The sequence below is a fragment of the Gadus morhua genome, chromosome 18 (assembly GCF_902167405.1).
Source record: "Gadus morhua chromosome 18, gadMor3.0, whole genome shotgun sequence".
In the NCBI taxonomy this organism is placed as follows: Eukaryota; Metazoa; Chordata; class Actinopteri; order Gadiformes; family Gadidae; genus Gadus; species Gadus morhua.
This window is the reverse complement of record NC_044065.1, coordinates 18657350-18677436: the sequence shown is the minus strand read 5'-3', so window position 1 is coordinate 18677436 and position 20087 is coordinate 18657350. Positions and strand designations below refer to the sequence as shown.

Here is a 20087-nt window from a genome sequence, read left to right as displayed (position 1 = left end):
AAACGGAGGGGTAGGCTGAGTGATGGGGGGCAAGGGGGGGATTTTGATTGGGCCAAAGTGCGACCCGTGAGATGGGATGTGACCAGGGCTAGTGCAGAGCCTGAGACACCCAGTTCTTAGAGGGTGGAGACTGGAGGATCTGGTGGGTCACTGTGTCAAAGGCTACTGAAAGTCCCAGCCGAATGACAGCGGAGGAGAGGGAGGCTGTTGTAGCGGTGTGAAGTATCTCTCTGACGGCAAGGAGGGCCATCTCAGTGGAGTGGCCTGCCTTGAAACCAGACTGGCGATGGTCCAGAGGATTGTTCTCATGGAGCAATGCAAAGAGTTGGTTAGAGACGGGACAAGTGTTTTGGAGTTGAATGGTAGAAGAGAGACTGGTCGGTAATTCTTGACATCAGTTTTGTTGAGTGCGGGTTTCCTTGAGAGGGCTCCTGCTTGCTCCTTCAAGAAGTTTTGAAAAAAACATTTAGCAGTGTAAGCGGTGTTAATAACACATTAATGGGCGGTGGGACTGACCAGGGATAGTACTCAGATGGTGACTGCAGGGGATAGACACACCATTAATGGTATTTCGCCTTTTTTTACAAATCACTGTTGTAGGGAGGAGGGGATTGTGTTGGATTGAGCACGGTGAAGAAGAAGAAAAAAGAGGATTGGAAAATGAAGATTACATTTTAGATTAATCAAGGGAATTGAACGCTGCAGATAGGAGGCAGGAAGGAGTAGAGAATAGATTAGGACTAGGAGGCAAGTTTTAATTTCACCAAGTAAATTACAAACACATCGGGGAATTCGAAGGAGGTAGTGAGTTAGGCAGTGCACAAAGAGACAGTTGTACATTTCCCTGCCGGAAGGCCTAGGTGTGTGTGTGGGTGGAGGAGTGGGCTGAGGAGAGGGTTGAGGGGGTGCCGCTGTTGTCTGGTTTGATCTAAGTCTCAGTGGAAGAAAGGAGGTCCAGGGACTGCAAGGAGGCACAACCAGAGATGAACTCAGTCTTGCAGGTAGCTGACTGTCAGTTCCACAGGCCACCTGTGACACAGTGTTTGTGTGTGGAGGGAGGGGCGTCGATGAGATTGGAAAAGATGCATGGATGTAGTGAGCAGGTTTGTGGTCTAGAGTACCTACGTGAAAAATAGTGTACAGGAATGTAAAGTTGACCCATATTAAATGAGGAAAAAGAGCAAACAGAGTGCTTGACCCGTCGACACTGAATAAAGAGACTGCGCCTAGTGAAGGTAAATATTCTTCCTACTTGGTCGCCTAAGAAAGACTCCTTTGTCTTCATATGATGAGTCTTAACCTGCCGCTTCAAACAAAGTGGGACTTTAAAGATAAGTGTTGGTTGCTCAATTTGCTACACACATGATAAATGATCTCCATCCCCAGTCATTAAGTGATCCAGAAGGCTTACCACACACCCAGTTAATGAGTCGTTCAATGACTCCGATCATGGTGGCCTAGCGATATACACTAATTTCAACTGATAAGTCAACAACAAAGAACTTGTTTATCTCCTCAAAAAGGAAGATGGCCGATCTACTAAAGTTATGGAACTTCCCAAATTGGATGCTGAACTGTGTTAAGGATAAATAATTAACCGACAATGGTTTGAAGATTCATTTAAGACAACATTATGTGCCAGTAACTTTAGCTTACACACCCTAAGCCAGAACAGAATCCAGTTTTAAATATAGCAATGGTCTAACTGACCGTACCTGATGCAGGGCAATATACAAATAAAAATATTTAAACCCAGTACCGGAAAGACTTCAGACATTCATCATTCTTATTAAATCAAGGGACGGTAATGTGCATTTGCCCTTGGAACCTGAATTCACACAGAAATGCCCACGCAAATACCAATTGTTCAGGAATCAGGTTTCTGTTTTGGATAACATACACAAGGTCAGCAGTGGAAGAGGGAGGCTCCAACCCAATCATAAACCTTGCTTCTTTTCCAGTGTGTCCTTTACCTAAACACATACTTATGTTTTGCTTTACCTAATGCTCTCTGCGGCCCCTGTTGCGACCTCAAACAAAACGACAGGGCCTCCATTGTGGCTGTGCGAGTCATCCAGGTGTTGCATGTTAGCGTTATCTCCCTTAGCGGAACAGCTAATGTCAGCTGAAGGGCCGGGCGAGGTAGGGTTGCCTTGGCTGTTATCTTGTTGCTCAACACTAGGGAGAGGGGGGAGAGGTTGTGGCTGAGGAGGTCTACTGTGGATTAAAGAGGTCCACTGTGGATAAGGCTGACTTTACATATTGCCTTGGACTGCTCCATGGTTAAGTCCTGTCGGAGGCCATCTGGAGATAATGCAGGGATGTTTAACATTCCTCTTAAAACGTTCCTTCCTATAGGTAACCAAAAACACGTATTTTGTGCCTACAAGGTAAAGAATTCCGTACAAAACAAGAGTTTAAATAAAGGCTGCAGGCCTTTATAGATTGCTTGACTTGACTTCACTTCCATTTATGCACTTTGAGCACGCAAGCAAATTGAGCTAAGACTTTCCTTCTACAAGAAATCCTTGAAAAACAAAACTGTGCTTGTTAAGTAGGGCCTTATAAGGCCATTATCCCTTTGAACACCATTTTCTTCTCCCACTTTGCTATCTCAACTCGTGCCGCAACTGATAGGGGTGTACAGAGTGTGTGTGCCTGCATCTACTTGTTTTGGTGTTTTTCGTGGTACTGCCCTTGTATTACACAATCCCTACTGGTCTCAGTATGTGTCCATAGAAGGATACAAACTGTATATAACAGAGGCAGAAGGGCATCCAGGATGTCTTTATTAATACCACCACCCTGACCCTGACTTAAGAAGATAATTAAGGGCAAAAAGCCACAAGATTCAAAGTCCCCTCCAGGATAATTCTCCAGCCCTTGTTCCATGGACGGCTGAAGGCAAACAGTACAGCTGTTCTTTGTATGTGCTTCTCTGTACACTCCAGCCTGTACCAAGGCTGGGCACCTCGAGCTGAAGGCGATGACACGCCACGAGCTTCTGGATCGTCCTCACAAGAACCCCCCGTCAAACCTCCTCATTCCTCTCTTATTGAGGGTCTCACTGCTCTGCCGGTCTGACAGCTAGCATGCTGCTGTGGTGGCCGCTGGCGGTCTGTAGTGTTCAGAAGTAGGCCATGGGGAATTGGAACGCGGCATGACTAGAAGATGAGCTTATACAGTCAGGAAAAGTACACTTGTCTCATGGTGCATCCATTTTGGCTGTAATAAATGCATTTGTGTATCCAATCTATCACTAGTTATTTCTAAGGTGGTGAGGTACTAGGGACTGGCTGGTATAAAAGCATTGTCCCTGCTGTGGGGTAGTTGAAACGACCTACGTATACATCAGTTGCTTTCAATGTACAATATAAGAACAGGTTGTAATTTAACTGAAAAACGGATCAACTCTTACTGCTCCCACTTTCAGTTGATAGCTTGCATTTATTCATGATTATAAAACAGTTGTTAATTATTGTAATTGTATCATGCCAGGAAGCTCTCAATGCACAAGCTTCAGCAGGCTACAGTTCAATACCGGCCAAGGGTGTCAGAAGAGCAGGAGAAGGAATGAGAAAGAATTTCTGATTCGTACAGTCCCTTTTTTTTTTTTAATGAATTTATCAATTCATTAAATTACCATGCTGGAACTACAGGGGAAACTTCAAACCCAACACATATGTTGGGTTTCTCTGGATCGATCCTGACGTTTGCGTTCTACCTCAAACAACAGCAAGTTGCCAGAACTCCCACCTGCTCCTTTAAAGGACCTGTCTCTGTATGCGCCAGAAGTTGCTTCAGATTAAGAGTTTCCCAAATGAGTAAATATTGATAGTCGTTCCATAAATTATTCCTCCCTCTCTTTTCTGTATTCCTTCCAAGTATCTCCCCCTCGTTTTCGTGGACATATTAAACGAAATGGTAGCATAAAATGTTCGAAATTATATAAAACTTGTTATATAATTACTAGGCATTTTTATTCACCTTGCACCTAAAGATGTTTCCCTTCCTCTCTCTAATTAAAATGGATAAAGATTTTGAATTTGCATTGCCACTGTAGCCACGAAGTATGATACTGAGGCCATGCCAATCTCCTGACGTCTTTTGATGTGTAGATTCCACTTCACCCCATAGTGTACTGCAGATTAACTTGGTCTCTCCCACCATTGCTTGCTTCGGCCATGGTCAACCCTAAACTCTCCACAATGATGTTCCCCCTCTCCTTTGTTTCCTTTATTGTTACTAACTACGATTTGAAAGATTCCCTCCAAGAATCATGTACACCCGTTGTCTGATATACTTGGTTAATCGCTGCCGGTGTCTGTCCATTATCAATGCTTCAAATTCAATCCAACACTTTGCTGTAAAGAAGTGTCCTAAAGCAAATAGTCTGTCATCACTCACTCTCTCTCCTCTGCCTTAAGCAGGCCCTGATGTTGAACGCTTGCTCGCTAGTGGCGTTTACAGTACAAATATTGACATTAAGAAGGGGGGAGGGGGTGGGGGGGTGTGTGCGATGGAACAGCAGGTCCGACAGCAACCCCCCCGGGGGAAGCTCTCGGAGTCAACCGCGGGTTAATCTCCGCTAAGACATATTTACAAATAGTGCTAGCCGTTAGCGTGGATAGGGTCCAGCGCTGACACTCAATATGGTGAAGTAGTCCTCCTCGCCTCGAGACCCACAGCGGGTTTGGAACACGTACAGGTTCACGTTTGAAACACCACACAACATGTGGTTACACTTGCAGAGGAGATTTTAAATGTGTGTAGATCTTAATGTCTTCCAGGTGAGGTGGTGGAGGTGAACACCTTTTTATTTGTTGCAGTATCCTGCGGCAAAATGTGAGAAGGCTTTCAAAAAGTACATTTTTGAAGCACTTTTTAAAAAAAGTCCTGGGAGGCACATGGGACCTAGGCAGTATCTAAACGGTACTAAACCCTCTCCATCACATTTGTTCAAGGTTTTCTTATTTTATCTCCACAGAACAAATTGATTAGAGAGTAGGACTATTGTGTTCAGTTCTCTTCAAAGCGACTGCCATCTAATATTTTTAAGATGGGTGTCTTTAAGGACCAGGGAGGGCATCTCGCTCTAGGAGGCCTGAAGGTACTCTGCAGACATTTGGGCCCAAACACAGAACCTTTCACCCCAAACTCCACAGCTGCCTGATCCCCATGTTTAGCATTATCTCTATCTCCTGTCCAATTCCACTCCCGCTGCCTTTCCCAGTTACCAAATGAAACAGTCAGACAGGGCTTAAGGCTTGTCTGTCTGGGTCGTAAATGTTTGACTCTGGCGTTAATACTGAATCTCCCCATTCCCCCCCCCCCCCCCCCCCCCTCCCCCTCCCCGCTCTAATGACCTGATGCCCCCATAGGCCCAATCCCATTCGCCCAGATGGTGTCTGCCCCACAAGACTGTTAAGTAGAAGGGGACCATGGAGAGTGAGGATGGAGGGGGCGTGGAGAGGGGGGTAGGGGGGGGAACCGATGAGTCAGAGGTTTGTCTCCTCACTCATTTGTCTCTTATCTCGCTCTGCAGTTTTTTTGACGCATCTATCCTTTGCAGACCTCTATAATCCCTACGTCCTGCTCCATACTGAATGCCTTCTCTGTCTCCCTCGCTGTATTTCAGTGCGTGTCTCTGTAGCTAACTGTCTGTCTCTCTCTCATGCACACGGTCTCTGCATCTCCCTGTGTCTATTATCACAGTGTGAGGAAAGAATTAAACGAAAGACAGAAAGTAGGCAAAGACATTGTGACCTCTTTCTCACACTTTTGATGACTCATCGTGTTCCTTAAATAGGGTCTCCGTCTTGCTGTCTCTTGGTCTCTCTTGGTCTCTCTCTTTGACTCTCTCCCTCTACGTCGTCAGGCCTTAAGGTAATTAAATCCCAGGGGTATGGACCTGAACCAGGTCTTCTCTTAAGTCCTTGCTGATAAGTCGTTGCCAAGAAGTTTGATTGGGTTATTTTCTATAGGAGTCTATGCTTCCTCGGTAGTTCAAATCCACACTATAACATTAATTCACACAAATCAAACAGTACTGCAATTTCTTAGATATAAAATCATAATCTGATTATAACAATTATAATACCTTTTTCTTTAAAGCACGTTCCAATTTTTTTTAATTTTACCTTGTACAAGAGCCAAAAAAGTAAATCTACAAATTAGCAACTGCAAAAAGCACACGCATAAATAATACTGTTTCTTTTTAGGTTGAAACCATCCAATTCTCTGAACAGTTTTCCGCTAATCTTACGGAAACCATGATTGTACTAAATCGTAAACAGAGCAATCATACTGTTGATTATGTTTAACCCAAAGTTATTTTCTGTCATGATTCCTTTTGGTAGGTTGAGACTTTAAGAGAAACAAACTGTATTCTAAACTGTAAACAGAAGAATTAGGATGTAGTAAAATAAGTCTCAAGGCTGCAGGTAAATGTATGAAAATAAAGTAAATGGTTGAGAAAACAAGACATCAGCTTTTTTTGTTATGGGTCTTTTCACCCCATTCTTGGTGACTGAGCTAGCTTGTTATCGTACATTCTCTCCATCGTCTGGTATTGATTGAAAAGTGTCTTCAAACAGACGGCGCATATGGTGCTGCTGAACACATGAGTTTCACTTTGACCCCAGTGTGTTTATGTTAGCCATAGCTGAGCTAGCTATAGTTTAAGCAGCACCAAGTGATTTGGCTAAAGCTGGTTGTGGAGGCTCCAACGTCTCGTGCCTGCATGTGGCTAGACTACTACAGCTATCTATTGGGAATCAAAGTGTGTGTGTTTGTGTGTGCAGAAAACTCTCTGTATGTACATTATGCTTGTGATTTGCTCGCTGGATAAACACATAAAACCACTCCCTTCCTCTCGGTCTCTCAATCTCCGGCAGCTGTGATTCGTGTAGCAGTCAGAGAGCCAAACGGGGTTTGTGGTTTTGTGTTTGTGAAGCCAACACAGTGGGAAAAAATTGTTTCTGTCCATATCATTATACTTGATGGACTACGTTTTTACTCCCTTTGTGTGTGTGTTTGTATGTGAGTGTGCATGTGTGTTCGTTTTTCCCCCTACGTCACATTTAATGACTCCTTCTGAATGGTGCAAACAGATAGTCCCGGGCAGACATTTTTATATTTTCGAAGCAACACACTTTCCAGTAGCGACAATAAATCGTTCCATCTCTGTCACATCTTGTGCACTCACAGTTTACCCACTCAAATATAATATAAATTGTTTCAAATCCTTTCAAGTGATGCTAAGAGCAATCATAGAGAAAAATTGGTATTGCTGTACAAAACTAGAGTGCAGCATGGTTGTCCAAACAACTTGAGTGTGCATTGGGGGGGGGGGGGGGTTGGTGTTATGTTAACCTCTCATAGTTGGGCTTCTGGTAATGTGTGTGTGTGTGTGTGTTAGACCGAAGCTCATGTCTTGGCCCCCTCCTCCGCGACTGACCCTGCCTCATTAGGTTGGGGCCCCACTTGGCCCCCCAGAGACCTTCGGCCACACACTCACAACCAGGCCCCTTCTCCCACTCTCTATCGTGTCACTGCTTGTTCGCTCTATCTAGTCTCCCCTCTGTTGTAACTCGTACTGGGTATTCGTGATAATTGCTCTATTAGTACCAGTTCTTGAAGTACTCTCTCATTGTGTGTGGTGAGATGTCATGTGATGCTTGTTTTCTTGTACTTACGGTAAAAATGCCCTTTTTTTCAAATGAATCGATGTAACACCGCACCCTGTGTTATAAAGAACTGAGGCAGCTCTCTCCCTCAACTATTACCTCAACTTCAAGGTGGATGGTGTTGGGCTTAATGAGGGCCTGGTGGGAGGGTTGGGAGTTGGATACTTTTACTCTGGACGGTTACTCCAGTTATAGCTTTATTCTACAATCCTCCTCAGCAGAGGGGAGAGTCTTGAAATGCTCTGAAAATATCTTTTTAAAAAAAAATACCTCTTGACCTCTCTGGCCATGCTTCCAGGCAGAGCCCTCACAGCCTCAGCCAGACAGTGACTCACTGAACGAGCTCTGAAACCAGCATGGGGTCAAGGATAGTGTTGTGGTCGGGCCGTTTGACACCCAGAGGTACTTGATTCTATTGCCATTGTTTGAATGATGTAGGCGTCGTTGGGCAAGATGCCCCTAGTCCCTACCTCCTTAATGACATGTATCTGAACACCTAAGGGGCTTTTGATAGAAACCATCGCTAAATGACTCTGCGGTTAAACTGACCCAGTTGGTTGATAACACACCATCTGTAACGTGGAGTCTTTCCAAAGCGATGGATATGCTGTGAGTTTGGCTCATGAAGAAGTCGAGGCAGGGTTTATTGGATTAAATGGGCTGATGACCCGGGCTGAAGTCGAGCCTATCGCCTGCCGTTCCAAGGGGCACATGACCTGGCACAAAGGTGGCCGGTATTCCAAACATCTGAAAGAACAAGGTAGAGTAGTTGTCAGAGTTTAACGACTGAAGAGGAATCGCCGTTCTTTTTAGTTGCGATGTAAAGGTGAGTTTGGTGTTTTTGCTTGATTGTGATGTTGGGTGAGGCACAGCAACTGGCTCATTTGTCTTGACAACATGGTGTTTGTTTATTTATCCAGTATTTATTCAGGTGAGCCTCACTGAGGTTGTGAAACTCTTTTGCAAGAGAGACCAGATAGCTCCAGTTGACATGAATCGGTTGTGTCCAAAGAGATGGAAGTAAATGTATATATTTTCCGTTAAGAAAACCTTAAAATAAGGGTGACCCACTGTCTGTTCTGATTGTGAAATCCTTTCAATAACAAGAAGGGTATTCAAACGGGAGGTTGGAGAGCCTGGCCATGTGGCGTTTGACTTTGCTTTACTGTAGTTATAGGTTTTGTGCCCTTAGTGCAGCGTCTGCTCGTATTTACAGGTCAGTAAAGTTTCCACCTCCCTCTGAGAAGAGGTCTGTGTGTCAGGATTTGGCCCCAGTCTCCTCTCTGTGGGCACAAGCGTGGCTGTTCAAACTCTTACTGCACCAGCTTTATTTGGATCTCCCAGCTTTGGTTTTTACTATCCCAACCTGTCGTCAAAGACCAGACTGGTAACCCTCTTTAATTGCTTTTCCTGATCGTGTGAGATGAAGCACTGTATGTACATTTACGGACACACAATTGTTTTTTATCCACTTTATCAAAATATTTTTCTATACACTTGCAGCATATATACTCATATAAATACGTAAACAAACCTCTGGCAGGAAATAATTGATGTTTAAACAATTGGTATATTCTCTTGAAAGCGGAGTTATGAATTTCTTGACCCCTTTTCCTGACATTGTTATTGACCTGTTGTGAAGGAGGGACACCACAATTGTCAACAATTCTTGGGGCTAGGTCATTCTTTGTGGCATTAGTGCATCGGCCCCTGCAATCAAGGCAGTGAATTAAGGGCGTCTCTGGGCTGATTTATTGAAAGGAAATGTGTTTCACCGATCAATAGCCTCTGGCTATTTGTTTTTGTTCAGCCTCTCCTCTCTGCTGCCTTGCTTTTTCAAATCACACCAGTAAAAATGTTTCTGTGACTGGCACCCCACCCTCCTAACCTTTCTGAGCTCTATCCAGTGTCTCTTGACTTAGGGCAGTATAACCCAGCATTCCTGCTCTACACTCATGTGTGAGCAAGTTCTGCAGAAACATCCCGACCAACAGACTGCAGATCAGCATTTTGTCCCGCGGGGCAACTTCCTGTCTGAGCTGGGTCCCGCTTGGAGCAGAGCTCAGAGTGACTTGAAGAACAATGCCGGCTTTATCCCTTTTATTTATTGATTATTATTTATACCATCCTCAATGTAATTTCAATAAGTGCTCACGTTTCCGTCGGAGTGATGGACTTGTGACCTATAGTGCAGTTATATATACTGCATCCTTAAAAGCCCATTAAAATGAGTCGCAGTAATGTTGCTGTGCTCATGGAAAATCCACTTGTAAGATGAAACAAATGGATCCCGAAAGGTCTGTGTGAATCAGAGGATGTTCTCAAGCATCAGCCCCGCCCCTCCACTGCTTTGTTGAGCCACGTGTGAAATCAGCCACACAAAGGAGAATAATCAAGGATTTAAGTGACGCATTTTGTAGTACACAGATTTCCAGTGTTTGGTAACACAAGACATGTTGAAATCCTCTTTGTTGAGATTTTTTTACCCCTCGAGAGAAGGAGAAAAAGATCATAACAAAATCAGGTGGTCTTTGTTTGGAAAGAAATCAGAGTAGAAGAAAACCTGAGCGCAAGGGAGTTCCACAGCTGGCTATTCGGTCAGAGGAAACGCGGTCTTTGAACCCCCAGCACAAACCCTGCACACACTTCCCAGCACCATCCAGGAACTCCGACCCCTTCCTGAGAAACCTACACGCACGCCGCACCCTATTGCTAAATTACGAGCGATCCTGATTCATTTGACAACAATCACGTGATTAGGTTTGTGTAAGAGGATATGGCGGGCGGGGGACGGACACAGGAAGTGCCACACTTGGCCGTTGTTGAAACAGGGCTTCCTTTCGAGGCAGATGATGGCTCTCTAAGGGCAGTCCAAGGTCAAGAGAAGTCGGAAACAAGTACACGTTTTGTTTATTTGTCCTTGATGGTTTCTGTTCCTAATGTGAGAGAGCTGGTTAAATGTCCCGGAGCAACAGCAAGGCATTTTACCGTTTGTTTTTCTTTTCAACTGTATTATTGAATGACGTTACATTTACGTTTAGTGCATTTAGCAGACGCTTTTATCCCATGCGACTTACAGAAGTACATTTGTCAGAAGAAGGAAAATCTATGCATCGCTGTCTGTACAGTAAGGATGTTAATCGAATAAGTGCTAAGCATTAACAATAGCTAGGTGGACCCATTCCCCGTACACAGCGAAGCTAGCTAGGATAAGATGCTACACAACTTCATGTAAGTACTATTTTTAAGTGCCAGGACGTATAACATACAAAGACATTTCATTCTGCACAAAAAGGAAAAAACAATGGATTTTTGGAGCTTCTCTGAATGACGGAGTAATGTCACTTGAAAAATGCCACAAGCCCTGGTATTCCTGTGGTGTGGTGTGGGGTAACATCAGACCCCCACCACATAATGCAGAGAGCTGTTGAACCATCGTGTTTTCTCTGTGAGTATAGTTCCTCCGTCAGCGAACTCTCTTTGGAGATCTATGTTGTGCTGAGAGCCGATTAGTTTCCTCTCGAACACCGGGCTGCCCTCAAAGGTCACGGAGTGGAGATGAGTCATAGAAACATTATGAAAAGACAAAACTAAAATCCCAATTCCACATATGGTGATCTGCTCTGACTGGAAGTTGGTAGGTATTCCCTGGCCACTCGTTGCCGAGAGGTTAGCAGCGAGCATCATGGAGTCCTTTTGGCCCAACATGTTTTCACTCGTTCCCTCCTGTTTAGGAGTAGAAAGAGAAGTAGCTGAATTCCCCCAAAGCAAAAACCCTTTTTTAGTGTGGCTTTACAACTCTGTCACTCAACACAAAGCGTATTAAGAAACAAATTTTAAAGGTCATCTTCTACGCGAGGCCATGTGCAATATTGGATCTCCAGGAATCCTTTGCACTATTCAGACTTCATGAGGCAATCTTTGTGAGACTTGCTTTGGGGTCGGTGTTGGAGATAACAATGTTTGTTTTTGTTTTTTTATGGGCTTTATGGAAAGGTCCCTAGTGTGGTTGCGCCGCATATCGTTTGTGATTGACGTCTTGGACGGTTGCTTCATCAAGGGTTCATCAGCCCAGCGAGTCTCTCCTATTAAAGGTTGGGCTTGATATTTGTGCACAGTTGTCTGTATTCTTCTAGTTCTTGTGTTCCCCAATGAATAAGGTAGAGCATTTGTGTTTTTGTCCGTCACCCTTTCAACTGAAGTAGACCGTGAAATTGACAGAATGATTCAAGTTTCTTTCAACACCAAACTTGGTCTTTCTTTATGTATTTGCGTTCAGTGACTAAAAGCCTGAATCCATAGGTCCCTGGCCAAATTGTTAACTTGATCTAGAGTTGTGTTGCCTTATATGCAATACTGAGCATCGGGTTGCCTCTGTTGTGTCGAGATAAAAGCTGCAGGGTAAGGTCAAGCTAAACACATAAACACACACCATACACTGGATTCCTGTCTATCATTTCAAAGCCATATTTTTATAGGGACTCCGAGATTCTGGGCTGGTGTTTTATGGCCCAGCGGGCGGTTACGACGTCACGGTGCCAGAAAAGCATGTTTTGGTGGAGTGAGGTCATCCACTGCTTTGCCTTCTCTCTCTTCCCTCCAATCTGCTTTCATCTCCTCTCTGCCTCCTTCACTCCCTCCCATTGGCGGTCTCCACACTACACCCCCCCCACTGTCACCCCCTCCACCCCTAACATCTGGGAGCAGTTGAATGTTGAGATCGTAAATCTGCTGTATTATTATTATTATTATATATTTTTAATACGCTTCACGGAAGCAATCTCCAAGGGCCCACCGTACCCAGTATGTACCCCCCCCCCCCCTCCCTCACCCCATGACGCTTGTATAAACACACAGCCCCTGTACACCTTCATGCCCCCCCCCCCCCCCATCCATTAGTTCGGGGGTCCAACCCGCTGTGAGCTCTGTTTGAGTTTGGAGATGGATTTCAGGGAAAGCCAATGCATGCACTTTACATTGCACGGAGTGAGAGAGTCAAACCATGCATGCATATGCTTTATAGCCACTCTCAAATGTGGTCACATTTTTTATGGGTTTGCAATTGCAGCCCATGAATCGCAACACATATGTACCATATGTTTATTGCATTCCGTTTATTTTCCATCTTAAAAACAAACAAAAAGAACATTATTATTTTAGGTTTTTCCTCGAGGGCGAAGCTCTATGTGGAAAGGGACATAGAAATGGAAATCTTTTCAGTCAAAAAATTAAATTGTGAATACACAAAAAATGGGCCCTTGGGCCCATTTCGAAGGTTGCTAGTTCGATCCCCAGCTCCTCCTCCTCCTCCGAGTGTTGAGGGGTCTCTGAGCAAGACACTAAACCCTAACAACTCCTGACGAGCTGGCTGTCACCTTGCATGGTTGACTCTGCCGTCGGTATGTCAATGTGTGTATTAACTGATGTAAGTCGCTTTGGATAAAAGCGTCTGCTAAATGCCCTAATTGTAATTGTAAAATAACAAAGAGAATGGGCTTAAGAGTTTGGTGAGTGAAGGCTGCTGCAGCTTCTCCCTCCAGGCCGCTGGGCTCCTTCCCCAGTGAGTGGACGGAGCAGGAGACTGTGATTGAGTGTTACAGACCCGTCTCACTGCGGCGGTCAGCCTGCCAGCTCCAGGGAAAGCTCAGCTCCTCCTAGTTTGTTGGCTGACATCAGGCTCAGTCGTGGGTGGGGGTAGGTGGGTGGAGGGGGTGGGGTGGGTGGGGGAGTTTTGTGAGCCACATCTGTGTTATTTTTCTAAATGCCCGGGCATAGATCCAACTCCCCAGCGATACAGGTTCCATCTCGTCTGCCGTGATCGACCTCCCCTGAGCTCCAGCCTCCAGAGAGAGCAGGGTTGAATCTGCCATTGTTGGAATGTTTGGTTATGGCCTCTGAAAGTACATCACGTTATGTTATAACTAATCCCGTTTGTCTTCTTTTCCCTGTTCCCCATAGCACGGGGATGATGCCGACTGAGTGAGGCTGCTGTCGACTCTAGGGCCGCCGGGGAGTTACACTGAAGACGACCGGTCAAAGCAAGCAGCAAGAAAGTCCGCTTTGTTGTTCTTCTGCATTTGATTCAGCAAAGGGGATAGTTTACCTCTGACCTCTCGAGGGTCAATCTTTTTTAAAGATGGAGGGTGTGGATACCCTGCAGAGCTCCACCCTAGAGACCAAAGCCGACCGGATCGCCCGCTACAAAGCGGAGCGGAGGAAGGCGCTGGCCGAGCGCTATGGCAACATGGAGGACTGCACGCCCAAATACACCCGCCGGGAACGGAAGGCACCCGAGCCATCAGAGATACACTTCTCGATGGGCAAGGACGCGGAGAAGCTGGAGATCAGCGAATCGGAGCAGAGCTACAGCAGGAGCGCCCACCGGGGCAAAGCGACGGAGCCGGTGGATCAGGGAAGCAGTGGATCCTCCGAGGACACAGGGGGCAGCACTGAGGGGAAACCCGAAGGGCATTTAAGCTGTCAATCGGAGACTACCAAGAGCATCAGGATTTCATCTCATAGCAGGTGAGTACATTTCTACTTGTATGCATGAAAGATATATGTATATACCCATCTTCATTTTGGTCTATGCCCCTCCCCAACAGGAATGTAGTGGTCACCAAAGACAACATACTTCTTCCAAAACCTCGAGTTGGACATAAGGGACATATATTGCTCGGTATAAATGAATAGGAGGTGTCTAATGAGGCCATATTTAGAGGTATCAGACCCAGGTCTAACGTTTCCATAATGGTCTTTGGAGGAGAGGAGGACTGAGGAAGAGGACTGATTATTTTCTGTTGGGAAGCAGGTCCTCCATGTTGTTCAGCTTGAACACCCTGGACTCTGCACACTTGTGGAAGCCCAAACCATCAATTTGCATCTAAAAATGTCCTTTTACTGTTTTTTAGAGTTCATGTTTTTAGAGAGAGAGAGAGGGGGGGGTGGCTAAAAAGAGCCTGTCATGTCTAGTCAGGATGACAACCCCTAGCGCGGGAGGACAGAGTTGAGAACATGAGATTAAAGGAGCAGAAGGGATTGTTGGTAATGTTGAATGTGCCTCAACCCATCCTTGCTGCAAAATGTTCCTGCCCTGCGCTCAATGAACCACAATGTGATGTAGTAATGTTGATCTTATTTTATTCTAATAACCATAACAAATGGTGTGTGTGTGTGTGTGTGTGTGTGTGTGTGCCTGTGTGTGGAGAGAGCAAACAGAGCCAAATTACAAAAGCTGTTACCTGAAGGCATTGCGTAACATCCTGAATTTGTTTGCTAATGAAAGCTTGGCAACTTGTGTTTGTGCGTATAAATTCGCTTGCAGCATAATTGCACAATTTCCCCACTTTGTTGTTAATGGCTATATTAACACCAGCTACATGCAAAGTGAACCCCTTTCCACCCTCTCTATATATATATACACACACACACACACACACACACACACACACACACACACACACACACACACACACACACACACACACACACACACACACACACACACACACACACACACACTATCAGGTATCGGAGGCGGGCTGTTATGACATGTTATTGTATTTGCTTCATGCTACCCATCTTGTCAGAGCAAATGAGGACCTGCGTGTTAAAGCATGAGTCAGTCTCTTTAAGGACAGGCCTTTGATTAAAGAACAATGAGTGGACCACACAATGAGTTGCCCCAGGCCGACCACAGATTGAATGAGCATGTGTGGTGAAAGGTTGATGTTTATGGTTAAAAGTAACATGGAGTTAAACAAAACCAGGGTTTACATATGAAGGCTCAAAGTTGCAAACAAAGCATACCAAAATAAACGTTTTTCCAAATAAAGCATTTATTTCATTTAACTGAATTAGTACGTTCATTTATACTGAATAAAACGTAACAAATATTATATTCTTCAACATGACTCTTCCTGCACACAGATGCACAATTAGACACACATGTAGATGGTTAAATCTTTGAAAAAACAAAACAAAGACATTCTTCAAAATCTATTGTTGTGTCGCCATGATAATTAATATGGGTGACGAACAGGCAAACCAGCCATTTGGCCGTGACTCTCATAGCTCTCATAAGCAGGCGTCCTGCGTGCGTGTCTTCCTGCTCCGGATTATAATGACAAGTCATGTCGGCTGGCTTATCTGGCATGGAGAGTCTTCCTGCTCCCCCGCATCCATCCAGAGCTTAATGCTCTGCTTGGGTCAGGACATTGCGAGTCTTTTTTCATGAATGGTTATGGATGAGTCCATTTGGTTGTTTCTCTTTTCTTTTATCTTTTATTAGTCCAGATTGAAATAACTTATCCAACCAAACCGCTAAACACAGGGACATTAAGAGCATATTAAGAGCATTTGTCAATCGTAAAGCTTTGCAAAGTAGAAGTATGGATGCATGGTTTGATGGATAAAAGGATGGTTAGATGAATGGATAGATGGGTGGATTATATGAATGCACGTCTAGGATGAGTGGGTGGATGGACTTGGAGGGTGAATCAATCTAGCTACTGGGTGGGTTGGGGGACATATGAATGAGATCCATCCAGAGCTGTGATGCCTACCTTCAGTCGGCCTAGAGCCCCGCAGAGGACATGTGGGACGAGTTAAGGGATTCATAAAAGTCATCGCATAGAATTGGAGTTTGTTGTCCCGGCGAATGAGTCACAGATTCCAAACAAAGGTTTACTGCCAGACTCTGTCCGGTATTGGTATTAATGATGTTAGTGCTGGTGGTTTGTTTTGTTTGTGATACTCCTCCTTCTGGACCTCTTCCCTGCATAGTTCTGCTGCGTGTTGCTCTACTACAAGGTTAAAATCCATGATGGGCCAAAAGTGGAATGAAATGCAAGAAATCCCCCAACCCTTATGACAGTGTGAGGATAACGGGGGGCTTTAACGGGGGGCTTCTCTGTGTGTTTAAAGTGTTGAGTCTCCTTGTTCTTGTTTCGCTGTTCTGACTTCCACCTTGTGCTATCTTTACATTCAGTTGGTGTGTGTGTGTGTGTGTGTGTGTGTGTGTGTGTGTGTGTGTGTGTGTGTGTGTGTGTGTGTGTGTGTGTGTGTGTGTGTGTGTGTGTGTGTGTGTGTGAGAGACACCCCCGTGGTTAGCTTTAGCAGCAAGAATGCCGTGTGCATAGCCCCTCCCCGTTAGGCGCCAGTCATGGCGGGTTTGGGGTCGACCAAGCGGCGCCGTAGCCTCCGGTTGCTAGGGACCCTCCGGTTGCTAGGGACCCTCCGGTTGCCTGGGACCGTCTCCGAGGGGGGTGGCTGTCCGGCTCGCGCATGTTTTCAGACCCTGGGCGCTTCACACGCCGTGGGGGGATGCCCTGTAGACAGACCTCCATGGAGGACTCAAGAAGTCACTCATTAGTGGTAGTGAGACTGGGGCCTGGGTACAACACACTGCCTGGTCGTACACACTTTATTCAGGGCTGGGCCATATTGAAATATTTATATCACGGAAATCAGGAATTTCACATCTATAAATATTATGTGACTATGAGGCTTGGTTTCACTATTGGAACGGTAGGTTTATTTCTTGGCGACACAATAGCATTCAGAAACTATATGGATAATATTGACCGGCCAGTCCTAACCATATTATTTGGTTAGTAGTTTAAATATGTAGGAAGGCATTTGGTTCAGGAGGTAGAGCGGGTTGGCTGGTAACCGGTAGGTTGCTAGTTCGATCCCCGGCTCCTCCTAGCTGAGCGTCGTGATGTCTCTGAGCAAGACACATAACCCTAACTGCTCCTGACGAGCTGGCTGTCGCCTTGCATGGTTGACACCGTCGTCTGTGTTAATGAGCGCATGAATGGGTGAATGTTTGGCAATATTGAAAAGCGCTTTGACGGGCTGCAGTTTAAATGCAGTCCATTTGACCTGGATAAGATGGTAACCACAGAGTGTCCTTAACCAAAAAAAATTGGTAAATGTGTTTCCTGCTACGCTAAAATAAGATGGGACACTTATCGATGTATGGCATTCATCATGTTCAACCCTGGAATTTCTTTCGCGGTGAAGATGAGGCTGGGGAGGCTTAATGACACACAGAGACCTAGATATCAGACCACATAAGCTCCACCGTGTGGTTCGAGAGCATGTGGCGCCCTCAGACCAATCAGTGTCCCCATTCCGTGACCTTGACCTGACCCCCCCCCTCGGTCCATCCTGGCCCTGCATTGTACCTCCTCCACGCCCTCTTCATTACATCATGGCCGCCTCTCCTCCTCCGGCAGCTGGCCGTCCATCCATGTTTAACGCCTGTTCCAGGGAGATGAACGAAGCCGTGGTCATCGTCGGCCTGGAGGCAGCATTGTAAGTGGCTGCCGCTGCCAACATGGGTCGCTGCTGGTAACAGAAGGACCATTGTGACTAGAATAGATGTGAATGGATGTTTCGGGATATCCATCTCTGAGTGGGTGTGCGGCTAGACATGGCAGCTTGCTTGTTTACACGGAGAAAGGAAGATGTAGGCTTTCTCCCAAAAGACACGGGCCAGCCAGACTGGCGAGGGATTTGATAGCGGGGCATTTTGTGATCTTATCTGTCCGTCTCTGTGACTCTGTATATAAATGTTGTATGACGTATGACACAAGCATAAATGGGAATGTGATTTTATGTTTTTATGATTCTGTATCTGCCTATCAGCCAACTGTATAGTCATCCCTCTTGTTCCGTGGGAGTACGATCATATCTTTCTCTTTCTTTTTCTCTCATTCCAGACTTCTAAATGCGGTCGAATCAGAGGAACCAAAAGGTGAGCGCGACACTTTTTTAGAAGGGGTTATAATTTGATTTAGTTCAGTCCCTTGTTGTCCTACCAATTTGTACAGAGCTGTGAAGTCCTTCTTTCTGGCCCTGTTGCTAAGACCCTGTCATTACCCGGGCTTGTCGGTTGTCAAGTAGCAATAGCTGTGATTCAATGTAAGTCGTTCAAAATGATTGTTCACCAATATGAATGTGGTTCCTAGTGAATGTGCCTCATTATGACTGTGATTCCAACTGAACGTCTTGCTTCCCCTCTCCATGTGCTGAGTGGTGTTGATGTGTGTATGTGGTAATTTTCCCTCGGAGGAACTCGACTGACTGTTTGTTTGTTTTGTGTGCGTGGGTGTTTATAGCCTGGCTGATTTGGTCCATTCCTGGAACCGGGTAGTGCGCAGTGTTTGGCTTCCGTCTATTTGGGAATTCATCTATGAAACAGATATGAACAGATTTTTTTACCTGGTTCACTGAATGCACATTTCCTAAGCTTCTCTGTCTTTATTGCCTAGGTTTGCGTTTTGTACGAGTCAGTATTCATGCCAGTCTATTTGTGTATCTGTAGGCATCCTTTCTTTTTTCGATGTGCAGATCGTTTTCGATGTGCAGATCGTGGGGATATGTTGAACATCTCTAGTGTTAAATAATAATAAGACCCACTCTTCTGGTTGCCTCAATTACAACAAAAAAACGCTTAATGAAGATATATTATGATGGCACAATAATAATAATAACAGCAGTTATACATAAAAGTAGCTATGCAGTATATTAGTATGGTTTAATATCAAATATATGTAGGAACAGTTTACCATAAAATAGACAAGTATGTTTATTAAAGTGTGAGTGAACCCCCTGTTTCAGCAGGAATTCAAACACTAAGAAAGTGAATAATGAGCAATATTGTATGCGGTGAGATGCTGTGCTCCGAACAGTTGAACCCCACTCTGACTCGGTCATCAGAATAAGCCGCTGCTCAGATGGCTTCACCATCCCTACACACCGTAGTGTTAAACTATACGTTTCTGTGAAGCCTAACCTTCTCTCGGAATCAAACACACACAGTGGAGTTATACTATAAGGGTCCGAAGAACGTAACCCTCATACAGACCAATAAAAGCAAATACATAGGATTTCACTGGTCTTTTCTCTAAATGACGTCTTATGATGTGATATTTCAGTAACAGTGATACCATGGCATAGATTACTATGTTGAAGATCATAAGATACATGTTACCACATTTAAGGCACAAAAACTAGTTTGGGTTCCCTTGGGCTTTAAGTGTGTCTGGAAATGTTATCCATGCATTTGTATTGCCCTGGTGGTTTCAGAGGTAGTGTATGCTCTGCCCGTTTAGTTCTGATGATATAAGCAGTTGAAGGTGACCAATCCCAGATGATCTGAGATTTACAAGCCTCCCCTGTGAGCCAGTCCTAGATTTATTACGGCTTCAACCCACTGAGGTGTATAAACACGGTAGACACATTCTATAGCTCACTGGAGGACCGCATTTACAGCCAAAGTGTAAAACTGATGTTTTTCTACATTTTGATCATTAGTTTGCAGGATACTTTCGTAGGAAGATGGGGGGGGGGGGGGGGAAAGAGCACAACATTAAAAAAGGAGTTAGCCAT

At 45.0% G+C, this 20087-nt stretch overlaps 1 protein-coding gene across 4 annotated transcripts in view; it reads left to right on the top strand.

The window, feature by feature from the left end:
• svild (supervillin d) overlaps positions 1–20087 on the top strand; it is a 61934-nt gene that overhangs the window by 3006 nt on the left and 38841 nt on the right. For 2 of the 4 annotated variants that reach the window (XM_030339522.1, XM_030339521.1), the window contains exons 2-3: positions 13647–14213; positions 18416–18450. In XM_030339522.1, coding sequence (XP_030195382.1) covers positions 13825–14213; positions 18416–18450 — 424 coding nt within the window. In that variant the 5' untranslated portion in view covers positions 13647–13824. Of the gene's footprint in view, positions 1–8385; positions 8515–8917; positions 9076–13646; positions 14214–18415; positions 18451–20087 lie in introns of those variants that run through there. The other 2 variants (XM_030339523.1, XM_030339524.1) reach the window with 2 other exon arrangements.